The sequence below is a fragment of the Schistocerca gregaria genome, chromosome 9, assembly GCF_023897955.1.
Source record: "Schistocerca gregaria isolate iqSchGreg1 chromosome 9, iqSchGreg1.2, whole genome shotgun sequence".
NCBI classification, from domain to species: Eukaryota; Metazoa; Arthropoda; class Insecta; order Orthoptera; family Acrididae; genus Schistocerca; species Schistocerca gregaria.
In genome coordinates, this window is record NC_064928.1 from 200,843,902 (window position 1) to 200,868,860 (window position 24,959).

The 24,959-nt window shown below is 43.0% G+C and overlaps 1 protein-coding gene across 1 annotated transcript in view; it reads right to left on the reverse strand.

Annotated features, from left to right (window-relative positions):
* Nucleotides 1–4,899: 4,899 nt before the first annotated feature.
* Nucleotides 4,900–24,959, reverse strand: part of LOC126291511 (protein Flattop homolog) — a 181,092-nt gene continuing 161,032 nt past the window's right edge. Inside the window, exons 3-4 of the mRNA XM_049985016.1 lie at nt 20,693–20,874; nt 4,900–5,098 (exon numbers count right to left, since the gene is read on the reverse strand). Coding sequence (XP_049840973.1) covers nt 5,030–5,098; nt 20,693–20,874 — 251 coding nt within the window. The 3' untranslated portion in view covers nt 4,900–5,029. The remainder of the gene's footprint in view (nt 5,099–20,692; nt 20,875–24,959) is intronic.

Below are 24,959 nucleotides of genomic sequence, written 5' to 3' on the forward strand. Positions count from 1 at the left end.
CCGCTCGGTACAACTTGAAACGAGACTCGTCCGACAAGGCAACATGTTTCCAGACACCAACAGTTCAATGTCGGTGTTGACGGGCCCAGGCGAGACGTAAAGCTTTGTGTCGTGTAGTAATCAACAGTACACGAGTGGGCCTTCGGCTCCGAAATCCCATATCGATTTTAGTTCAATGGTTCGCGCGCTGACACTTCTTGATGGCTCAGCATTCAAATCTGCAGCAATCTGCGGAATGGTTGCACTTCTGTTGCACTGAACGAGTCTCTTCCGTCTTCTTTGTTCCCTTTCTTGGAGGATCTTTTTCCGGCCGCAGTGACGTCGGATATTTGATGTTTTACCGGATTCCCGATATTCACGGTACAATCGCGAAATGGTCGTGCGGTAAAATACCCCCTTCATCGCTACCTCGGAAATGCCGTGTCACATGGCTTGTGCGTCGACTATTACATCACGTTCAAACTAACTCAAATTTTGATAACTTGCCTTTGTAGCAACAATAACCGACCTAACAACTGCGCCAGCCACTTATATAGGCGTTGCCGACCACAGCGCCGTATTCTGCCTGTTTACACACCTCTATATTTGAAATCGCATGCCTATACTAGTTTCTTTACCCGCGCGGAGCGGCCGTGTAGTTTAAGGCGCCATGTCATGAATTGCGAGGCCCCACTCGCTTGAGGTTCGAGTCCTCTCTCGGGCATGGGTGTGTGTGGTGTTCTTAAAGTAAGTTAGTTTAAGTGGCGTGTAAGTCTAGAGACCGATGACCTCAGCAGTTTGGCCCCTTAGGAATTCACACACATTTGAACCAGTTTCTTTGACGCTTCAGTGTATTTGATGCGTATACGAAGTTAGTCTCTGAAATTTCTTCAGGCGTTCTAGGAACGCTTAAGTCAGTTGAAGCTTACAAAACGACCAACAAATGTCCAACATATCTGTTGTTATAAAAGGATTCATCGTATTTCGCAAGACAGTGTCTTCTACATGAATGAAGATAGAAACCTTGAGTGAATTCAATCGAAACTAAAAGTTTGCAGTGGCGCCAGCTGTAAGTGGTCTGCTCATGTGGTGTCTGGCAGGTGTCTCAACTGCTACAGCTACTGGCTCGCCAGTTGATTGCCCGAAGTACGTCGACACCGCAATAGGCGCAGTAGCGAAAGGAGTTTCCGGTCTCCGTTCTGAAAAAGAGTTAAAACTGCCTGACATGATTTTCATTCTGAGTATATCACTGCACATCGTTACAGCTGAAGGCTAAAACCATCCTCTTACTTGACGCGGAAACGACCGTGGACGAGGACGTGGTGACGTCACAGCATGGAACTGAACGTTCCGTTACGCTGCAGAGACTGCAATGAAGAATCTGGCGTACCAAGATTCTTACCTTGCGGAGAGGAATGTGCCCAATGAGATGCGACATAATTTTTACGTCACAAGGAAACCACTGGAGCCGCCGTTTGCACAACGCTAGACATCTTATCTGATGGGCTTTCTTTCTCGCAAAGCACGTGGTAAGGATATGAGCTGTTTCAAAGCATTACCAAACTGAGATTCTCTCGAAAACGCATCATTTTAGATGAGATTTGTTGTAATAAAACGTAGTAAACTGCATATCGGTAGGCAAATGGCTTAGTGTTCGGTGTTTTTAATGCTGTAACGTGTCTGCTGTGAAAGTATACCGTTCCATTGTTATGGCACAATGATGATCTAGCAAAAGCGTTTCGTGGCATTTGTCGCAATTAGATACTAAATAATGAGATTTATAGATACAACCGTTACACAGCGTCTACCATATACTTCTGGTGCTGCACCCATGTTGAAGCCATACTGTAACTGGTACTGTCGTGAATTTAAAAGTGAAAGGTAGTAGGTTGGCACTTCGCTACTTCCAAATTTTTTCCCGCTTTCTGCTTTCTAAAAGATTCTCAGACATGTTTGTTTTTATTTGCTAACAACAGTACACTGTTTGGTACTGTACATGCTGTCTTAATCCTCATACAGTGGGGTCTTCTACAAAACATTTGCAATTACATACTACGCACACAGAAATGTAAGTACAATCATTCTATTAGTCAGTCTTTAAAGAAACCTTTTGCATGTCGTGGGCGCAAATAGTTTCGCACCATTCCAACTAATAAATTACAAAATCGTTTTGTGAGTACCCTCCCCCAATGTCCTCATCGATTAATACGAACTGTTGTTCTTGCCACGTTCAGGACCACTACATTTCGATAGGGCCTTACATCACCAGCAAGGCTGGCAACGTGCTTTACAAATAATTTCGGTGTGGCCATCGGTGAATAATAAACAGAAAACATGTTCGGCATCTTGTTGATGCAGTGGCGCGAAACAAGTTCGCCTTGTGTCTTTTTTCGTGGCCGTGGTGTAGATATGAAGTGTAAATTTGCTGGCGATATGACTATATATAGTAGTATCTAATAAAGTATGGTACATACATCGATCATTTTATATAGAGCTACATCCTTAAAACAAAACACAAAAAAAATTGACAATGAAGACGATAGTACTTCCATTCCTGTGTCTGTAGTAAGTATATGCAAATGTTTTGCAGAAGACCCACTGTGATCGCTGTATGACGATTAAGGCGCCAGGTACCGTACCGCACAGGTTGCTTTTAGCAAATAAAAACAAATAACCCTCGACTCAGAATCGAACCCTCTACCTCCCGCATGCTAACCGAAAACAGTATCCACTGCACCAACAGCACACCAGTGCTGTATGTGGTGGCAGACATAGTTGCAGTATACGTGATTTTTTGTTTGTTTGTCTGTTTGTTTGTTTGTTTGTGTTTATTCTGCTTTTATGGACGGCCTTACGTTTGTATCTTGCTACTCAATATCTTTGCTAACGATGGTGAGCAGCTTCGAAATAATTTTGTCTTTCATTCGATTCCCGATCTTGAAACCTAGAAAAACGTTGCTAAAGAGTGATAGTATAGAGAACATCAAGGATGTGGATACTGTTCATTCACAAACTGGCGTTAGACACTACATTTAAAGTATATTTAAATTTAAACCGAAAATGAGATGGAGATTCAATTCAGTTAAGCAATACCTTCTATTGCTATGTATCTCGGATCGTTGTACAACTCTACCAGCAGTTATCTGTTCAAGCCATCGACGAGTCCTGAATGTTCTTCGCGGTTTTCTCCGCTCTTTTTCGACAACCGCTAACAGTGTAAACACAACCATTTTACGCGCTCCCGTTTTGTTAAAGAAACACAGTCGTTCTCGCGGCAGTGCAGCCGATAACTGCCAGTGGAGAGCGCTGCTGTCGCAGATCACGGTTAGGAACCACGTTTATGTTCTCTGAGTGTAGAAAGGTCGTTTCAGACCTTGCAGCAACCACGACGGACGCCTTGCCTGGCGTGCTCCGCCATGACAAACACATCCCGATTAAGGATGGCATTCGTTCCGGAGTCATACCTGTATAGCCGATTTCATCGCCCATTCTCACACGTTTCAGTAGTTGTGAATCGTCGGTCGACTTCATTTAACGACCCCCAGCAACTTTTATTCGCCGGCTCTTTTGTTTGAAATTCAAGAATTCAGGGATAAATTTTGCTGTCGCACATTTCTTATCCAAAACAGCCGAAAACATTTCATAGTGTGAGTCACGTGATATCGGCGACTTCTCGACAATGATTCAGGGACCGTCCATATTCATTTCATTAAGAGTTTTACCACGATGTCATCAGTTGATGACACACTAGAACGACTAAGACGTTATTCATCAGCATCGTCTTTATGGACTTCTTGATTTACTAATATCTGACTCACCAAAACAATATTTAACATTTCTAAAACTTAGCTACACTTTATTCCGTTCTTATAGGAATGTTTAATACAAATTGTGTGACGGCTTTTTATACAAAATTAATAATCGTTCACAGCTGACACCAGATTAAATATCCGAGATTGCTATCGCTGTACACATGTTTTTCAGACTACAAGAAAATCGCTCGAATAGAATTAATAAAGTTCCCGAGAGTATTTCCGTTCCGTCGCTGCAGCTACGAGACAATGCGTTTGTTTTTTTTTTCTTTTTTTCCACCAGATCGTTTTACTTTATTGAGGTAAAGCATCATCAGTGGTCTGTAATAAAAGATATTTACAATCTGATTTCTTTTTAAGATTGAAAAATAGTTTCTTAACAATATGTCGTTTTTTTATACTACAAAACACAATTCTCACTTAGAAGTGTAAAAATCAACAGTAAATAGTGATGTACGAAAAAGTGCATGTGTAAAATATAAGAAATGCAAAGTTTTGCAGAGCAACGAAAAATTAGACTAAAAGTAGCAGTGTCTAATGAAGAAAGAAATCAAAGACGTGCTAGATGACGGCATTTCCTGACGTGCGCGAGAAACCAAGCAGAAATCACCCTAAGTAAAAACCAGCATATTGTTAAGAAACCCTTTTTCAATCTTAAAAAGAAATCAGATTGTAAATATCTTCAATTGCACACCACTGATGATGCTTTACGTCGAGAAAGCGTAACGCGTCTGGTGAAGGAAAAAAAAGCAAGCATTTTGCTGTAGTTGTAACAACGGAACGAAGATATCCTCCGGAATTGTAAGGCAACTACGAACAATGTGGCCACACAAATGACGAATTAATACAGTACGAGAAGTCACGAAGTACTTGTTGCTCTTCGAACACGCCTTGTACCTTGATACTATGATTGGCTTCTTTTAATGACAGTTTGATTATCTGAGAGCTTCCTTTATTCGATTGAGTTGTAGCCACAAGTGCAAATTGATTTCTTCAAAAGTGTTAAGAATTTATGATTGAATACACACATCTATAGTGAGATATAAATGTCTCAATATTTTCTTCATAGCCGCCATATTCCGCCAAGTAGCAGATAGTCCAGAGCTGCAGGCATTGCAGACAAATTTCTCACCGCCGCCTTACTGTGGTGGGCGCTGAAAGTACTGCAACAGCTCGTCGAGACAAGCTGTCGCGATGCTGGCAGCAGGACCATTGAAGGAGAAGGATTAGGATCAGGATCAGGAAAGCTCGTTGAAGTCGGACATGTGGATGACGCCACCAGGATTCACGCTCAGGGAGGTCTGGACCTGTTGACAGAACACCGAAGATATCCTGTGCGTCAGGAAGAAGCAGAAATAAACAGTTGCGAGGTCCAGCCTCAGTAATGAACTCCAGAGACACGCAGCAAACTCAGTTTTCTATGCAGACACGGTTGTCTGATATGAACAGTTTTAAGCCAGTGTATACTGTGTGACATGAACCTAAAATCCCCAAGACGACCAAGTTTCACGGAAGCCCGAAATTTAGTACGCAAGTCAATGAAAGATGCTTTTAATAGTTTCCACAAGGAAATATTGTCTCAAAATATGGCAGGAAACCCAAAGAAATTCTGGTCGTATGTAAAGTACACCAGTGGCAAAAAACAGTCAATACCGTCACTGCGCGATAGGTATGGAAATGTTACCGATGATGGTACCACTAAAGCGGAGTTACTAAATACAGTTTTCCGTAATTTTTTCACGAAAGAAGACGAATTAAATATTCCAGAACTCGAAACCAGAGCAGCTGTTAATGAGTGACTTAAAAGTAGATATCTTAGGTATTGCGAAACAACTCAAATCATTTAAGAACGGCAAGCCTTCCGGTCCAGATGGTATACCGATCAGGTTCCTTTCAGAATATGCAGACATAATAGCGCCTCTCTTAGCAATCCCATACAACCGCTCACTTGATGAAAGGTCTGTTCCTAAAGACTGGAAAGTAGCACAGGTCACACCAATATTCAAGAAGGGAAATAGGCGAAACCCATTAAATTACGGACCCATATCACTGACCTCAATTTGCAGTAGGATTTCGGAGCATATACTGTACTCGAACATTATGAATCACCTTGAAGAAAATGACTTATTGATACATAACCAATACGCATTCAGAAAAATATCGGTCTTGTGCAACACAGCTAGCTCTTTGTGGTGTTGTTTTTGGGGAAGGAGACCAGACAGCGTGGTCATCGGTCTCATCGGATTAGGGAAGGATGGGGAAAGAAGTGGGCCGTGCCCTTTGAAAGAAACCATCCCGGCATTTTCCTGGAGCGATGTAGGGAAATCATGGAAAACCTAAATCAGGATACCCGGACGCGGGATTGAACCTGCTTCTACTGAATGCGAGTCCAGTGTATTTTATTCCCATGAAGTAATGAGTGCTGTCGACAAGAGATCCCAGATCGATTCCATATTCCTAGACTTCCAGAAGGCTTTTGATACCGTTCCTCACAAACGACTATTAATCAAATTGCGCGCAAATCGAGTATCGTCTCAGTTGTGTGACTGGATTCGTGATTTCCTCTCAGAGAGGTCAAAGTTCGTAGTGATAGACGGTAAATCATCGAGTAGAACAGAAGTGATATCTGGTGTTCCGCAAGGTAGTGTCATAGGCCCTCTGCTGTCCCTGATTTATATAAATAAATTTATAAATTTATAAATTGATAATTTTAGAGTGTTTGCAGATGACGCTGTGATTTACCATCTAGTAAAATCATCAGATGATCAACTCCAATTAGAAAATTATCTAGATAGAATTTCTGTATGGTGCGAAAAGTGGCAATAAGCACAAAACAAAAGTGCGAGGTCATTCACATGGGTACTAAAAGGAATCCGATAAATTTTGGGTATACAATAAATAGCACAAATCTAAGGGCTCTCAATTCAACTAAATACCTAGGAATTACAATTACGAGCAACTTAAAATGGAAACACCACGAAGATAATATAGTGTGGAAGGCGAAACAAAGGCTGCGCTTTGTTGGAAGAACACTTAGAAGTTGCGACAAACCCACTAAAGAGACAGCCCACATTACACTTGTCCGTCTTCTGCTGGAATATTGCTGCCCGGTGTGGGATCCTTACCAGGTAGAATTGACGGAGGACATCGAAAGGGTGCAAAGAAGGGCAGCCAGTTTCGTGTTATCGCGCAATAGGGGTGAGAGTGTCACTGATAAGATACGCGTGTTGGGGTGGCAACCACTGAAACAAAGGCGATTTCCTTTGCGGCGAGATCTATTTACGAAATTTCAATCACCAACTTTCTCTTCCGAAAGCGTAAATATTTTGTTGACATCCACCCATGTAGGGAGAAATGATCGTCATAATAAAATAAGAGAAATCAGAGCTCGAACGGAAAGATTTAGGTGTTCCTTTTTCCCACGGGGCATCCGCAAGTGGAATGGTTGTTGTTGTTGTTGTTGTTGTTGTTGAGGTCTTCAGTCCAGAGACTGGTTTGATGCAGCTCTCCTTGCTACTCTATCTTGTGCAAGCTGCTTCACTTCACAGTACGTACTGCAGCCTACATCCTTCTGAATCTGCTTAGTGTATTCATCTCTTGGTCTCCCTCTACGATTTTTACCCTTCACGCTGCCCTTCAATGCTAAATTGGTGATCCCTTGATGCCTCAGAACATGTCCTACCAACCGATCCCTTCTTCTAGTAAAGTTGTGCCACAAACTCCCCTCCTCCCCAGTTGTAATCAATACCTCCTCATTAGTTATGTTACCTACCCACCTAATCTTCAGCATTCTTCTGTAGGACCACATTTCGAAAGCTTCTATTCCCTTTTTGTCCAAACTATTTATCGTCCATGTTTCACTTCCATACAAGGCTACACTCCATACAAATACTTTCAGAAACGACTTCCTGACACTTAAATCTATACTCGATGTTAACAAATTTCTCTTCTTCAGATACGCTTTCCTTGCCATTGCCAGTCTACCTTTTATATACTCTCTACTTCGAGCATCAGTTATTTTGCTTCCCAAATGGAAAAACTCCTTTACTACTTTGTCTCATTTCCTAATCTAATTCCTTCAGCATCACCCGACTTAATTCGACTACATTCCATTATCCTCGTTTTGCTTTTGTTGATGTTCATCTTATATCCTCCTTTCAGAGACTCTGTCTATTCCGTACAACTGCTCTTCCAAGCCCTTTGCAGTCTCTGACAGAATTACAATGTCATTGGCGAACCTCCAAGTTTTTATTTCTTCTCCATGGATTTTAATACCTACTCTGAATTTTTCTTTTGTTTCCTTTATTGCTTGCTCAATGTACAGATTGAATAACATCGGGGGGAGGCTAGAATCCTGTGGTATGGTAGAGTAGTAGTATGAAAATGGTTCGATGAACCCTCTGCCAGACACTTAAGTGTGAATTGCAGAGTAACTGTAGATGTAGATGCAGGGGCAGTCAAATGAAAACCGTCCCTTATCATTTAGCTACAAACTAGCAGGTCAGCAACTGGAAGCAGTTAATTCCATAAATTATCTGGGAATACGCATTATGAGTGATTTAAAATGGAATGATCATATAAAGTTGATCGTCGGTAAAGCAGATACCAGACTGAGATTCGTTGGAAGAATCTTAAGGAAATGCAATCCGACAACAAAGGAAGTAGGTTACAATACGCTTGTTTGCCCACTGCTTGAATACTGCTCAGCAGTGTGGGATCCGCACCAGGTAGGGTTGATAGAAGAGATAGAGAAGATCCAACGGAGAGCAGCGCGCTTCGTTACAGGATCATTTAGTAATTGCGAAAGCGTTACGGAGATGATAGATAAACTCCAGTGGAAGACTCTGCAGGAGAGACGCTCAGTAGCTCGGTACGGGCTTTTGTTAAAGTTTCGAGAACATACCTTCACCGAAGAGTCAAGCAGTATATTGCTCCCTCCTACGTATATCTCGCGAAGAGACCATGAGGATAAAACCAGAGAGATTAGAGCCCACACAGAAGCATACCGACAATCCTTCTTTCCACGTACAATACGAGACTGGAATAGAAGGGAGAACCGATAGAGGTACTCAGGGTACGCTCCGCCACACACCGACAGGTGCCTTGCGGAGTATGGCTGTAGATGTAGATGTAGATGTAGAACACTTGCCACAATGGCACCGTGGGGTGCTTACATTCAAAAGTAATCCCCGCAGACGTTAAGACATTTATACCTCTGGGAGAAAAGACGATCGATCGCTGACGGATTCACAACCGCACTCTTGCATTTCCTCGTCCGACTGAAGTCGTCTATCACGCGTGTCTTCCTTCAGGTCCCCAACGGTGTGGAAATCACACGGTGAGAGATCTGGGTTGTATGAAGGCTGCTGCAGTGTCCCCGGCCAAATCGCTTGGTTGTAGCCTTCGCGCGATTGGCAGTGGGGGTGCGGGCGTTCCCGTGAAACAGGCTGATTCCGTCCGACAGGCCGATGGCAAACGGCAAAGCCGACAGCTGAAATATCGCACACCTCCTCCGCCAGAGAAATACAAACCTCTTCATACAAATTCAGGTCACGCCGTGATGCCTTCCTTCTTGGACTGCAGGGACCTTGTGGCCATCGAGTTCCTCAGGCTTCGGTTGTGTTGGGTTGTCTGGGGGAGGAGACCAAACTGCGAGGTCATCGGTATCATCAGATTAGGGAAGGACGGGGAAGGATGTCAGCCGTGCCCTTTCAAAGGAACCATCCCGGCATTTGCCTGGGGCAATTCAAGGAAATCACGGAAAACCTAAATCAGAATGGCCGGACGCGGGATTGAACTCAGGCTTGGAACCACAGTCAACACACAGCGCTACGAAGACACTTTAGAGAAACCTCGACGTGTCATAAAGTCAAAACGACCAGGACTGCTGTCGGACAAAAGCATCCCGTTGAAAGATAACGTCCATCCCCACACTGTGAACCACAAAGGCTACCTTTGGCGATTTGGTTGGGAAACACTGTAATGTCTTCTGTATGCTCCTGACCTCACTGTGTGAGTCACATCTTTGACTAAAGACACGCGTGGATGTTGATTTAAGTCGGACGGGGCAGAGCACGAGTGAGTGCGGTTGTGGATCTGTCAACATCCTGTCTCGTTCCGCGAAACAGGAATTCATTGTATCGTCTCCCAGAGTGGTAAATGACTTACGGTGTGTGGTGAATACCTTCGGTGCAACCTCTCCATGTGCCGTTGTGGCAGAGGTTTTGGGTTCATTTGAATGCCCCTCATAGTAGTACACTCAACTACTCCTAGAGTATAGTTCAAAACTACGAATACATCTACATCCTTACTCCGCCATTCCCCCTTGACTGTTTGACAATGATACATAGAACCACTTCCAGTGTTTCTCTACTGTTCCACTCTCGAACAGCACGTGGGAATAAATACACTACCGGCCATTAAAATTACTACACCACGAAGATGACGTGCTACAGACGCGAAATTTAACCGACAGGAAGAACATGCTGTGGTATGCAAATGATTAGCTTTTCAGAACATTCACACAAGGTTGGCGTCTGTGGCGACACCTACAACGTGCTGACATCAGGAAAGTTTCCAACCTATTTCTCAAACACAAACAGCAGTTGACCGGCGGTGCCTGTTGAAACGTTGTTGTGATGCCTCGTGTAAGAAGGAGAATGCGTACCATCATGTTTCAGACTTTGATAAAGGTCGGATTGTAGCCTATCGCGATTGTGGTTTATCGTATGTTTACAGCCATGTCTCGATCCCTGAGTCAACAGATGGGGACGTTTGCAAGACAACAACCATCTGCACAAACAGTTCGACGTTGTTTGCAGCAGCATGGACTATCAGCTCAGAGACCATGGCTGCGGTTACCCTTGACGCTGCATCACAGACAGGAGCGCCTGCGATGGTGTACTCAACGACGAACCTGGGTGGCAAACCGTCATTTTTTTTTTTATGAACCCAGCATCATGATAGTCGCATCCGTGTTCTACATCGTGTGAACGCACATTGGAAGCGTGTATTCGTCATACTGGAATATCACCCGGCGTGATGGCATGGGTTGCCATTGGTTACACGTCTCGGTCACCTCTTGTGCGCATTGACGGCACTTTGAACAGTGGACGTTACATTTCAGATGTGTTACGACCCGTGGGTCTACCCTTCATTCGATCTCTGCGAAACTCTACATTTCAGCAGGATAATGCACGACCGCATGTTGCAGGTCCTGTAAGGGCCTTTCTGGATACAGAAAATGTCGACTGCTGCCCTGGCTAGCACATTATCCAGATCTGCCACCAATTGAAAACGTCTGGTCAATGGTGACGGAGCAACTGGCTCGTCAAAATACGCCAGTCACTACTCTTGATGAACTGTAGTATCGTGTTAAAGCTGCATGGGCAGCTGTACCTGTACACGCCATCCAAGCTCTGTTTGACTGAATGCCCAGGGGTAACAAGGCCGTTATTACGGCCAGAGGTGGTTGTTCTGGGTACTGATTTCACAGGATCTATGCACCCAAATTGTGTGAAAATGTAATCACATTTCAGTTCTAGTATAATATATTTGTCTATTTAATACCCGCTTATCATCTGCATTTGTTCTTGGTGTAGCAATTTTAATGGCCAGTAGTGTAGAGATCTGAATCTTTGCTTGGGAACTTCCATTTCTCTTATTTTATTGCTACAATCATTTCTCCCTATGCACATGAAAGCCAACAAAAAATTTTCGCGTTGAGGAGAATCTTGGTGACTGATATTTCGTGAAAAGATTTCGTCGCAGCGAAACACGCCGTTGTTTTAATGACTGCCAGCACAACTCAAGTATCTCTCTCTCTCTCTCTCTCTCTCTCTCTCTCTCTCTCTCTCTCTCTCTCTCTTATTTCGTAATAATACAAAAATAAATGCCTTTCCTTCGACTTTCAGTATAATGCGACAATCCTATTTGCTAAACACCGCATAACGTGCATCAATACACCAGAATTGGACACACTAGCGTAATCTAGGCAGTCTTTTTAGCAGCCCCGTTGCGTCTCCTAACTCAATAGAACGCTGTTTTAGGTTCACCTTTTCCACAACATTTCTAGGTACTTAGTAGCATGTACCACCTTTAGATTCGTTATTGGATAACCCAAATGTTATTTTGTTTTTTTGCGTCAACTGCCACTTTCCGTACCATACAGATACATTGTTCAAATCATTTTATAGTTCGTTTCCCTCTATATTCCCTCTATTTGTGACTTTGCTATACGATGAACGGCTGCTCAGATTGTCTCCTTGATCAAGAGTAGCAGGGGACCTACATCCCTTCCTTGGGAAACCTTCAGCTGTCTCTTCGGTGTTAACTGATGTCTTTCCGTCAATAATTGCGAACTGTGGACTTTTTGAAATGTAATCACGAATTCACTAGCACATCTAAGGCGATAGTCCACAGGCACGAAACATGATTAGAATCCGATTGTGAGGAACGATGTGAAAAGCCTTCGGCAAATCTCCAAATACGCTGTTAATTTGAAATCCACTGTCGGTATAACTCATTAGTTCGTGTGAATAAACGGCCAGTTGCGATTCAAAAGAGCAATATTTCCTGAATCCGGTTGACTTTGTGTCAAGAGTGAGTTTTCTTCGAGGTACCTGATCATGATGGAATACGGAATGTGTTTCAAAATGCTACAACAAATCGGTTTCGGTGATACGGTCTATAATTCAATGGATTACTTCTGCAACGGGGTGTCAAATCAAAACTAGACAGATTGAACAAAATAAGTAAACCGTTCATTAATTCATACGTAATCGGTAAAACTGTTAATGCACCTGTCCTCCTGTGAGAAAATCGTGCACCTCTTCAACCAAACCAAATCGAAGGCCACGAATTTCTTTCCAAAAATGTAGGAACCTAGTGAAACTTCTGCAGCGTAATCGAAACAACCTTGGCAACATGTGGAGCACTGAATGAATAAATTTGTGGCCTTCAGTTTGCTTCGGATGAAGAGGTGAACACTTGGAGAGGTTCAATCATGGTTCCGCACATAACCAATAACATTTTCCCATAAATGCGGTGATTACTTTTGAAATAATAAACAGTTTACTTCCTTTCCTTCCATCTGTCGCGTTTTTATTAGCGTGCCCCTTAGATACCTTTTCTCGTGTATTAATGTGATCTGTAGAACTTCGCAGTCTTTACGTATGGTTCTTTGGTCAAGCGAGCTTTCGTATGCGTCTAATAAAACTGAAGGTATTTAATTAGCCTACTCTGAACATAACCTAAATGGTACACAGTCTGGACCGGAATAATTGTTTTTACTAAGTAACTTAAGTTGCTTCGCTTCACAGAAGGTATCTACTTGCAAATTACTGGTGTTGGCAGCTGTTTTTAGTTCCAATTCTCGAATATTTACTGCATCTTCTGTAGTGTGATAATTGAAAACTGTTTTAAAATTGCGCTTTACTGTCGCTGTCATCTACCTCTACATGATTACTCTGCAGTTTACAAATAAGTGCCTATTGGAGGGTTCATCGAACCACCTTCAAGAAACTTCGTACAGCTCCACTCCAGGAAAGCACGCGGTAACAATGAACATTTAAATCTTTCCATGCGAGCTTTGGTGTCTTATTTTATTATGATTCAGTATTGGAGGGCAGCGTGGAGGGTAAAAATCGTAGAGGGAGACCAAGAGATGAATACACTAAACAGATTCAGAAGGGTGTGGGTTGCAGTAGGTACTGGGAGATGAAGAAGCTTGCACAGGATGGAGTAGCATGGAGAGCTGCATCAAACCAGACCATAACAACAAGTACTCACTATGTAGGTGGGCGCCAAAAAATATTTTCACAATTTGATGAAAGTGTTGATGGTTGAAATATAACGAGAAGGTCGTGCCACTGTTGTTTTAATGATTACCGCCCCCAGGTTGTGTTTCATATCCGTGCCACACACTCCCATATTTCGCGATAATACAAAATGAGTTTTCCTTCTTTGAATTTTTTTAATGTCAATCCTATCTGAAACAGACCCACATCGCGCAGCAATATTTCAGAAGAGTGCGGACAAGCATAGTGTCAGCTGTCTCTTCAGTAGAATTGTTACATTTTCTAAGTGTTCTGCCAATAAATTGCTGTCTTTAGTTTGCTTTCCACACAGCAGTATCAAAGTTATCGTTCCAGTTGGAGTTATTCGTGATTGTGATCCCTACTTATTTACTTGAATGCACAGCTTTCAGATTTGCGTGATTCATCGTGTATTTCAGCGGATTCCTTATAGTACTAATGCGGATGACTTTTCACTATTTAGTCAGTTGCTACTATTTGCACAACACAGGTATCTTGTCTACATTATTTTGCAATTCGTTTTGTTCATCTGATGATTTTACAAGAGGGTAAATGACAGCATCATCTGCAAACAATCTAAAAACTATGTTCAGATTGTTCCTTAAATCGTTTATGTAGGCCAGGAACAGCAGAGGGTCTATAATACATACTTGGGAAAACGCCAGATATTGCTTCTGTTTTACGCAACGTTGTCAAAAGCCATCTGGAAATCAAAAAACATGGAATCAGTTTGACGTCCCCTGTCGATAGCACTCATTACTTCGTGAGGATAAATAGCTAGTCGCGTGTCACAGAACGATATTTTCTGAATACGCGTTGGCTATTTGTCAACAAATCGTTTTCTTCGAGCTAATTTATGATGTTCATACACAGTATATGTTCGAAAATCCTAATGAAAATCGACATTAGTGATATGGACCGTAATTCAGCGTATTACTCTTACTTTCTTTCTTGGATATTGGTGTCACTTACGTAACTTTCCAGGGAGTGGTTGTATATGATTTCTAAGTATGAGAAGCCCTGACTTCATTAAATGTTTCAAGTAGCTTCGCTAACAGAGGACGTCTACTGCTCAATTACTTATGTTGACAGTTGTTCTTGATTCGAAATCTGGAAAAATTACTTTTCCTTCTTTTATGAAGGAATTTGGGAATGTCCGTATTAGTAACCTTCCTTTACTTGCACTGTGATCAATAACATTGTTATTGGCAACATTGTCATTGTCATCACGCAACAAAGGTATTGATTGTCTCTCACCGCTGGTGTATCTTACGTAGGACCAACCCGTAATTCGGTTCCCTTTAATTTACGTCTATGGTCACAAACTTTTTGTTATCAGATTACCGGTTCAGTCTATAATTACCATCATCACATCTGCAGCAAAAAATGGGAAAAAACACACACTTGCAGATTGTCTACAGCTTAAAAACAATAAACATACTGGAGGGTGGGGGGGTGGGGGGGGGGGGGGGGGGAGGAGGCTTGCGTGCCTCAGCGATACAGATAGCCGTACCGTAGGTGCAACTACAACGGAGGGGTATCTGTTGAGAGGCCAGACAAACGTGTGGTTCCTGAAGAGGGGCAGCAGCCTTTTCAGTAGTTGCAGGGGCAACAGTCTGGATGATTGACTGATCTGGCCTCGTAACAATAATCAAAACAGCCTTGCTGTGCTGGTACTGCGAACGGCTGAAAGCAAGGGGAAACTACGGCCGTAATTTTTCCCGAGGGCATGCAGCTTTACTGTATGATTAAATTATGATGGCGTCCTCTTGGGTAAAATATTCCGGAGGTAAAATAGTCCCCCATTTGGATCTCCGGGCGGGGACTACTCAAGAGGATGTCGTTATCAGGAGAAAGAAAACTGGCGTTCTACGGATCGGAGCGTGGAATGTCAGATCCCTTAATCGGGCAGGTAGGTTAGAAAATATAAAAAGGGAAATGGATAGGTTAAAGTTAGATATAGTGGGAATTAGTGCAGTTCGGTGGCAGGAGGAACAAGACTTTTGGTCAGGTGAGTACAGGGTTATAAATACAAAATCAAATATCGGTAATGCAGGAGTAGGTTTAATAATGAATAGAAAAATAGGAGTGCGGGTAAGCTACCACAAACAGCATAGTGAACGCATTATTGTGGCCAAGATAGATACGAAAGCCCACACCTACTACAGTAGTACAAGTTTATATGACAACTAGCTCTGCACATGACGAAGAAATTGAAGAAATGTATGATCAAATAAAATAAATTATTCAGATAGTGAAGGGTGACGAAAATTTAATAGTCATGGGTGACTGGAATTCGGTAGTAGGAAAAGGGAGAGAAGGAAACGTAGTAGGTGAATATGGACTGGGGCAGAGAAATGAAAGAGGAAGCCGCCTGGTAGAATTTTGCACAGAGCACAACTTAATCACAGCTAACACTTGGTTCAAGAATCAAAAAGGATGTATACATGGAAGAAGCCTGGAGATACTGACAGGTTTCAGATAGATTATGTAATGGTAAGACAAAGATTTAGGAACCAGGTTTTAAATTGTAAGACATTTCCAAGGGCAGATGTGGACTCTGACCACAATCTATTGGTTATGACCTGTAGATTAAAACTGAAGAAACTGCAAAAAGGTGGGAATTTAAGGAGATGGGACCTCGATAAACTAAAAGACCAGAGGTTGTACAGAGTTTCAGGGAGAGTATCAGGGGGCAATTGACAGGAATGGAGGAAAGAAATACAGTAGAAGAAGAATGGGTAGCTTTGAGGGATGAAGTAGCGAAGGCAGCACAGGGTCAAGTAGGTAAAAAGACAAGGACTAGTAGAAATCCTTGGGTAACAAATGAAATATTGCATTTAATTGATGAAAGGAGAAAATATAAAAATGCAGTAAATGAAGCAGGCAAAAAGAAATAAAGACGTCTCAAAAATAAGATCGACTGGAAGTGCAAAATGGCTAAGCAGGCATGGCTAGAGGACAAATGTAAGGATGTAGAGGCTTATCTCACTAGGGGTAAGATAGATACTGCCTACAGGAAAATTAAAGAGAGGTTTGGAGAAAAGAGAACCACTTGTATGAACATCAAGAGCTCAGATGGAAACCCAGTTCTAAGCAAGGAAGGGAAAGCAGTAAGGTGGAAGGAGTATACAGAGGGTCTATACAAGGGCGATGTACTTGAGGACAATGTTCTGGAAATGTCAGAGGAGGTTGATGAAGATGAAATGGGAGATACGATACTGCGTGAAGAGTTTGACAGAGAACTGAAAGATCTCAGTCGAAACAAGGCCCTGGGAGTAGACAACACTCCATTGGAACTACTGACGGCCTTGGGAGAGCCAGTCCTGACAAAACTCTACCATCTGGTGAGCAAGATGTATGAGACAGGCGAAATACCCTCAGACTTCAAGAAGAATATAATAATTCCGATCCCAAAGAAAGCAGGTGTTGACAGATGTGAAAATTACCGAACTATCAGTTTAATAAGTCACAGCTGCAAAATACTAACGCGAATTCGTTACAGACGAATGGAAAAACTAGTAGAAGCCAACCTCGGGGATGATCAGTTTGGATTCCGTAGAAATATTGGTAGACGTGAGACAATACTGACCCTACGGCTTATCTTAAAGGAAAGATTAAGGAAAGGCAAACCTACGTTTCTAGCATTTGTAGACTTAGAGAAAGCTTTTGACAATGTTGACTGGAATACTCTCTTTCAAATTCTGAAGGCGGCAGGGGTAGAATATAGGGAGCGAAAGGCTATTTACAATTTGTATAGAAACCAGATGGCAGTTATTAGAGTCGAGGGACATGAAAGGGAGGCAGTGGTTGGGAAGGGAGTGAGACAGGGTTGTAGTCTCTCCCCGATGTTATTCAATCTGTATATTGAGCAAGCAGTGAAGGAAACAAAAGAAAAATTCGGAGTAGGTATTAAAATCCATGGAGAAGAAATAAAAAACTTTGAGGTTCGCCGATGACATCGTAATTCTGTCAGAGACAGCAAAGGACTTTCAAGAACAGCTGAACGGAATGGATAGTGTCTTGAAAGGAGGATGTAAGATGAACATCAACAAAAGCAAAACGAGGATAATGGAATGTAGTCGAATTAAGACGGGTGATGCTGAGAGAATTAGATTAGGAAATGAGACAGTTAAAGTAGTAAAAGTGTTTTGCTATTTGGGGAGAAAAATAACTAATGATGGTCGAAGTAGAAAGGATATAAAATGTAGACTGGCAATGGCAAGGAAAGCGTTTCTGAAGAAGAGAAATTTGTTAACATCGAGTATTGACATAAGTGTCAGGAAGTCGTTTCTGAAAGTGTATGTATGGAGTATAGCCATGTATGGAAGTGAAACATGGACGATAACTAGTTGGGGCAAGAAGAGAATAGAAGCTTTCGAAATGTGGTGCTACAGAAGAATGCTGAAGATTAGATGGGTAGATCACATAACTAATGAGAAAGTATTGAATCGGATTGGGGAGAAGAGAAATTTGTGGCACAACTTTACCAGAAGAAGGGATCGGTTGGTAGGGCATGTTCTGAGGCATCAAGGGATCACTATGTAGGTTGCAGTAGGTACTGGGAGATGAAGAAGCTTGCACAGGATAGATTAGCATGGAGAGCTGCATCAAACCAGTCTCAGGACTGAAGACCACAACAACAACAACAACAACAACTGAAATGAAGAGTACTATTGACGTATATATAACTTTTTGCGGTTTAAGAGGCACACCTGTTTTTATAAAAACAAAGTCGTAATGTACTGCAGCCATAGTGGCATCGTCAAATGTTAAATGCAAAATAAACACGAGCATAGTCATATATATATATAAAAATAACATCATATGCACGAGTCATGTTGTCAGTAACACTACTGTTCAAAACAAGCTGCCGTACAGTGCTTTGTCACTCACGGTAGGGCACAGTTTTCGAGTCGAATTCTTGGCCACTCCTGTCTCAGAAGAACAATGAAATCAGCCAGATTGAGATGGTCAGGGCATGTGGTATGAGCGAGTGATACGGAAATAACTAAAAGGATACTAGTTGGAAATTCAGAGCGTCATAGAGTGCAGCGTCTACTGGGACAGTTCCGCACTGTCGCCGCACTGAGCCTACGGAATATCAGACCAGCTGTGTGGCTGGACTGAAGAGTTTTTAGTGAACAGAACACAGCCTGTTGTTCTCAATGGAGAGACGTCTACAGACGTTAAAGTAACCTCTGGCGTGCTACAGGGGAGTGTTATGGGACCATTGCTTTTCACAATATATGTAAATGACCTAGTAGATAGTGTCAGAAGTTCCATGCGGCTTCTCGCGGATGATGTTGTAGTATACAGAGAAGTTGCAGCATTAGAAAATTGTAGTGAAATGCAGGAAGATCTGCAGCGGATAGGCACTTGGTGCAGGGAGTGGCAACTGACCCTTAACATAGACAAATGTAATGTATTGCGAATACATAGAATCAAGGATCCTTTATTGTATGATTATATGATAGCGGAACAAACACTGGTAGCAGTTACTTCTGTAAAATATCTGGGAGTATGCGTGCGGAACGATTTGAAGCGGAATGATCATATAAAATTAATTGTTGGTAAGGCGGGTACCAGGTTGAGATTCATTGGGAGAGTCCTTAGTAAATGTAGTCCATCAACAAAGGAGGTGGCTTACAAAACACTCGTTCGACCTATACTTCAGTATTGCTCATCGGTGTGGGATTCGTACCAGGTCGGGTTGACAGAGGTGATAGAGAAGATCCAAAGAAGAGCGGCGCGTTTCGTCACAGGGTTATTTGGTAAGCGTGATGGCGTTACTGAGTTTTTTATCAAACTCAAGTGGCAGAGTCTGCAAGAGAGGCGCTCCGCATCGCGGTGTAGCTGGCGATTATGTGGAAAAGTGAATATTGGTAATTAAAGATTGCGTTCTAACGATTATTTCTAGGTTTGATTTGTTAAAATATTCCCATCCAACCACAATTAACGAAGGTGGAGGCATTACTTTTCATTCAACTCTCGTATATTGTAAACAGCAACGGTCCTATCACACTGCCCTGCGGTACTCACAATATTACCTTTACATCTGTCGATTTAGTTTCGTGAAGAGCGACGTGTTGAGTTCTGTCTGCAAGAAAGTCTTGAATCCAATAGCAGGTCTGCTCCGATACTCCGTAAGCTCGTGTTTTTTTCATTAAACGGCGATGCAGGACGGCCTCAAATGCCCTACTGAAATAAAGGAACACGGCATCGACATGAGCGCTTCTTTCTCTACCGTCGATGCTGTCTCCTCTGTCACTTACAACGGCTCCTTCTGTCTTTATCTCCCACTGCCAGTGTCTCCTGCCTCCCATTTACGCTGTCTCCTGTAGTTAAACTTCTGTGAAATATCTGGGAGCATGCGTGCGGAACGACTTCAGGTGGAATGATCATATAAAATTAATTATTGGTAAGGCGGGTACCAGGTTGAGAATTTGTAGCCCATCAACAAAGAAGGTGGCTTACAAAACACTCGTTCGACCTGTACTTGAGTATTGTTCATCAGTGTGGGATCCGTACCAGGTCGGGTTGACGGAGGAGGTAGAGAAGATCCAAAGAAGAGCGACGCGTTTTGTCACAGGTTTACTTGGTAAGCGTGATAGCGTTACGGAGATGTTCGGCAAACTCAAGTGGCAGACTGTACAAGAGAGGTGCTATCGCGGTCCAGGTTTCGAGAGGGTATGTTTCTGGATGAGGTACCGAGTATATTGCTTCCCCCTACTTATACCTCCCGAGATGATCACGAATGTAAAATTAGAGAGATTCGAGCGAGCGCGCACGGAGGCTTTCCTGCAGTAGTTCTTCCCGCGAACCATACGCGACTGGAACAGGAAAGGGAGGTAATAACAGTGGCACGTGAAGTGTCCTCCGCCACACACCTATGGGTGGCTTCCGAGTATAAATGTAGACTTAGATGTAGAACCAGATGGGTCAGTGGAGTTGTGGAGGACCTACAGAAAATGGGCGGTTGGGGATGAATAGATGCAGTGGTGGAGAGTTAGTGAAGAGGCGAAGAGTCACAGTGAAGTACGGCGCCGCAGCTGTGCCGACTGTTGGCAGAGTTGTGGCACTCACCGGCCCCGCCTCTTGCTGGTCCTCTTGAGGCTGTGGCGCCGCCTCCGCCGCCCGGTCTATGGCCTCCTGCGCCGCCTGCGACCTCTCCGGCACCGGCACGCTGGAGGCAGACCGCTTCTGCCACGAGCTGGGCTCCACGGGTGGCGGACGGACCGGGGGGTTCACCACCGACAGCTCCTCAGCTGCAACCAGAGGGTGGAGGCCGACATCAGTACCTGAGGGTGCACAGCCGTACAGAGTAATTCCACAGGAACTGTAAACATCAATAAAATGTTCCCGCAGGGTATGCACGCTGACGAGAAAAAAATTACCGGATTTTCTGGTAAACAATATACTGAAACTTCCTGGCAGATTAAAACTCTGTGCCGGACCGGTACTCGAACTCGGGACCTTTGCATTTTGCGGGCAAGTGCACTACCGACTAGAGTTGTGGCGATTCGTGGATGAATTGTTCATTTGAACGACTCTAAATAAAGAATCGTAAGAATTGAATCGTGATACGGACGAATCGTCGTTCAAAAGAATCGTAAGAACGATTTCGTGTTTCCGAGTCGTGACGATTCCAAGTACCAACGATTCATCGATTCTTAGTATGCTATGCTTCGAAGGCAACTTCCGAATCATGCCGAGTCGTGCCGAATGATTACGACCGCCAGATGGCAGTCAAGTGGAGGATGCCTGTGAACAATAGAGTTGGGCAACATGATTCTTTTTCACGATTCGATTTCTACGATTCAATATCACATTGCGAATCGATTCCTACGATTCGTTCACGATTCTTACAGAATACAAAAAGTTCTAGATCTTACTCAGAGATGTCAGGACATGTCTAAAATTGGCAGTGGGGTTAGAATCGAACCGTGTCAAGATAAGATATGCCAGAAATTGTTTATTTGTGAGTAAACATGCATATGACGTGTGATTCTCGATTTATACGTGTAATGCCTTAATTGTTAAAAGGTCACGTTTGGTTTGATTGCATCTATTGTTTTATTTCAGTATGCCAGGAAACAGGAGTCGATTTGTGTGGAAGGCGGTGCAAAATTATGTTGTATGCCAGTTTGGTTGTGTGGCTTGAACGTATCTAACTACAGACATCTGTTTTATAGTAACAAAATGTAGCAGTGAGGCAGACGTGGTTTGGCTCATATCATCCTAAGTTTTTCTGTGCTCAGATGTCTTTCTAAGTCCAGTTGTAATTCATAACGCAGCTGACAGCCCTCCCATCAGGCAAACTTAGCTCAACTTTCTTTTCTTCTAAAGAAAAAGCATCGGTATTGTGCTTCTAATTTCTCCGAGAACTTGCCGCTGTCACTACTATTTACATGAGAAGGCGACACCGCCAAGTGTCAGCTTCGTTTTCACGAGTAATATTACAGCCCACGAACTTCGTTATTCGTTCCAAGCTTCCCTTTTTCACACGCATCCTCCTCTTTACTGCCATCTGGCGGTCGTAATCATTCGGCACGACTCGGCATGATTCGGAAGTTGCCTTCGAAGCATAGCGTACTAAGAATCGATGAATCGTTGGAACTTCGAATCGTCACGACTCGGAAACACGCAATCGTTCTTACGATTCTTTTGAACGACGATTCGTCCCTATCACGATTCGATTCTTACGATTCTGTATTCAGAGTCGTTCAAATGTACAACTCATTCACGAATCGCCACAACTCTACTGAACAAAGGAAGCTCGGAACGAACAAACGTAGTTTGTGGGCCGTAACATTAGTCGTGACAACCAAGCTGACATTTGGTGGTGGCTGACGGGAACGAGCGTAAAGGCATTTCCCATTTATTATCCCTATATAGTGCGCATGTGCGGATTCGTATCATCCTATGTTTTTCTGTGTTCTTTCCAATTCCACAGCACCTTTTATTTCACAATAAAGCAACTGTCAGCCCTCATACACTGCAAATTTAGCTTAACTTTTGTTTCGTCGAAATACAAAGCATAGGTATTCTGCTTTTAATTCATCTGAGAACTTGCTCCTGCCACTACTATTTATGTGAGATGACGACATACTTCTAAAGTGTAAGATACAATCGTATACAGCGACATTACTTCACTGCTAGTTTGCTAATTCTGTTAGTTCACCAGTGCCGCCACTAAATGGCTGTCGCACTAGACCAATATTACAGAGCCTATATAGAGAGAATGTAGGCTCTCTAACCATTACCTTTCTTGGCGGATCGCCGTGTAATACCGTCTTAAACAAAAGCTTTTTAATTGAGAATTTCACGTTGGAGTTTTCGAATGTTATCGTGTTCAGATTCATATTAAATTTTAGTGAAGTAATGTCGCTGTATACGATTGAATCCTATTGTTTAGAGGTATGTCGTCTTCTCATGTAAATAGTAGTGACAGCGGCAAGTTCTCGGAGAAATTAAAAGCAAAATAGCTATGCTTTGTATTTAGAAAGAATGAAAGTGAAGCTAAATTTGCTGTGTGGGAGGACTGTCAGCTGCGTTATGCATTACAAGGGTGATGTGGACTTGGAAAGACATCTTAGCACAGAAAAACTTAGGATGGTATGAGACAAACCACGTCTGCCTCACTGTTAGATTTTTTTACTATAAAACAGACGTCTGTAGTTAGATACGTTCAAGCCACACAACCAAACTGGCATACCACGTAATTTTGCACCACCTTTCGCACAAATCGACTCCTTTCCTGGCATACTGAAATAAAACAATAGATACTATCAAATCAAACGTGACCTTTCATCAATTAAGGCATTACACGTATACATCGAGAATCACACGTCATATGCATGTTTACTCATAAATAACCTTTTTCTGGCATATCTTATCATGACACAGTTCGATTATAACAGCACTGACAATTTTAGACATGTCCTGCAATCTGTGAGTAAGATGAAGAACTTTTTGCATTCCGTAAGAATCGTGCCATCGCAGACTAGAATGAATCGTGAAAGAATCGTAGGAATCGATTCGCAATGTGAGATTGAATCGGCAAAAAGAATCGTGTTGCCCAACTCTACTACCGACTGAGCTACCCATGCACGACTCACGCCCCGTCCTCACAGCTTTACATCTGCCAGTACCTCGTCTCCTACATTACATACTTCACAGAAGCTGTCCTGCGAACCTGAAAGAAAGGATATTGCGGAGACGTGGCATATCAGCGCGCACTCCGTCTCAGAGTGAAAATCTCATTCTGGATATGTCTGAAGTTCTGATAAACACTGAAATCCCCACATGATAGGAGCCAAAATGTGGCGCATTTCACTGGTGATGTGGAGATTGGCTGCACAATTCTGTTTTGTCGCCTGTATCAGTGTGCTTCAATGTGTAGCAGGATTGTAGCCATGGAACCGCAAACAAACAAAAATTTAACCCCTCTCCAGGAAGAAAAGAAAACAAGATTCGGCGCGAAGGACTTATCCGAATGAGACGGAAATCGGTAGATGTGTTGTACATGTATAGGCAAACTATTGGTTATAATTTCAGATAAACTGTATAATTTATTCAAGAGAAAGAGCTCCACAAATTGAGCAAGTCAGTAACGCTTTGGTTCACCTCTCACGCTTATGCAAGCAGATATTATGCTTGGCATTGATGATACAACCAGATTGTGTCCAACTGCCTCGCTGGATACTCAAAATCCCGAGGTAGTTGGAGGGCACAGCCCGAAATGCTGAAAACATTCTCAGTTGTGGAGAGGGAGGCTGGGGATATCAAGCGACCTTGCTGGCCAAGGTACGTAGGGCTTTGCTAGCATGAAGGCAAGCAGCAGAAAGTCTCGCCGTGTGCGTGCGGACGTTATCTTGCTGAAATGTTAGACCAGGATAGCTTGCCATGAACGGCTACAAAACGGGGCGCAGAATATCGTCGACGTACCGTTGTGCTGTAAGGGTCCCGCGGATGGCAACGAAAGGCGTCCTGCTGTGAAAATAAATGGTACCCCAGACCATGACTGGCGGGCGACAGTCGGGTTGGCATCCCACTGCTGTCAACAGAATACAATACCTTCTCTTGTTGACAGTACGGGTAATGTAACTGATGAGGATAAACAGAAGGCCGAAATTCTAAACCTAGCTTTCAAAAACTCGTTTACGGTGGAGGACTGCAGCACCATTCTCCCTTTCAATTATCGAAGAAACGCAAGATTGGCTCACATAGTGTTTAGTGTATCTGGGATTGTCAAACAGTTAAGATCCTGAGACGCCAGGAAGGCATCTGGCTCAGACGGTATCCCCGTAAGATTATATGTTCACTATGCTACAAACATAGCACCATTCAT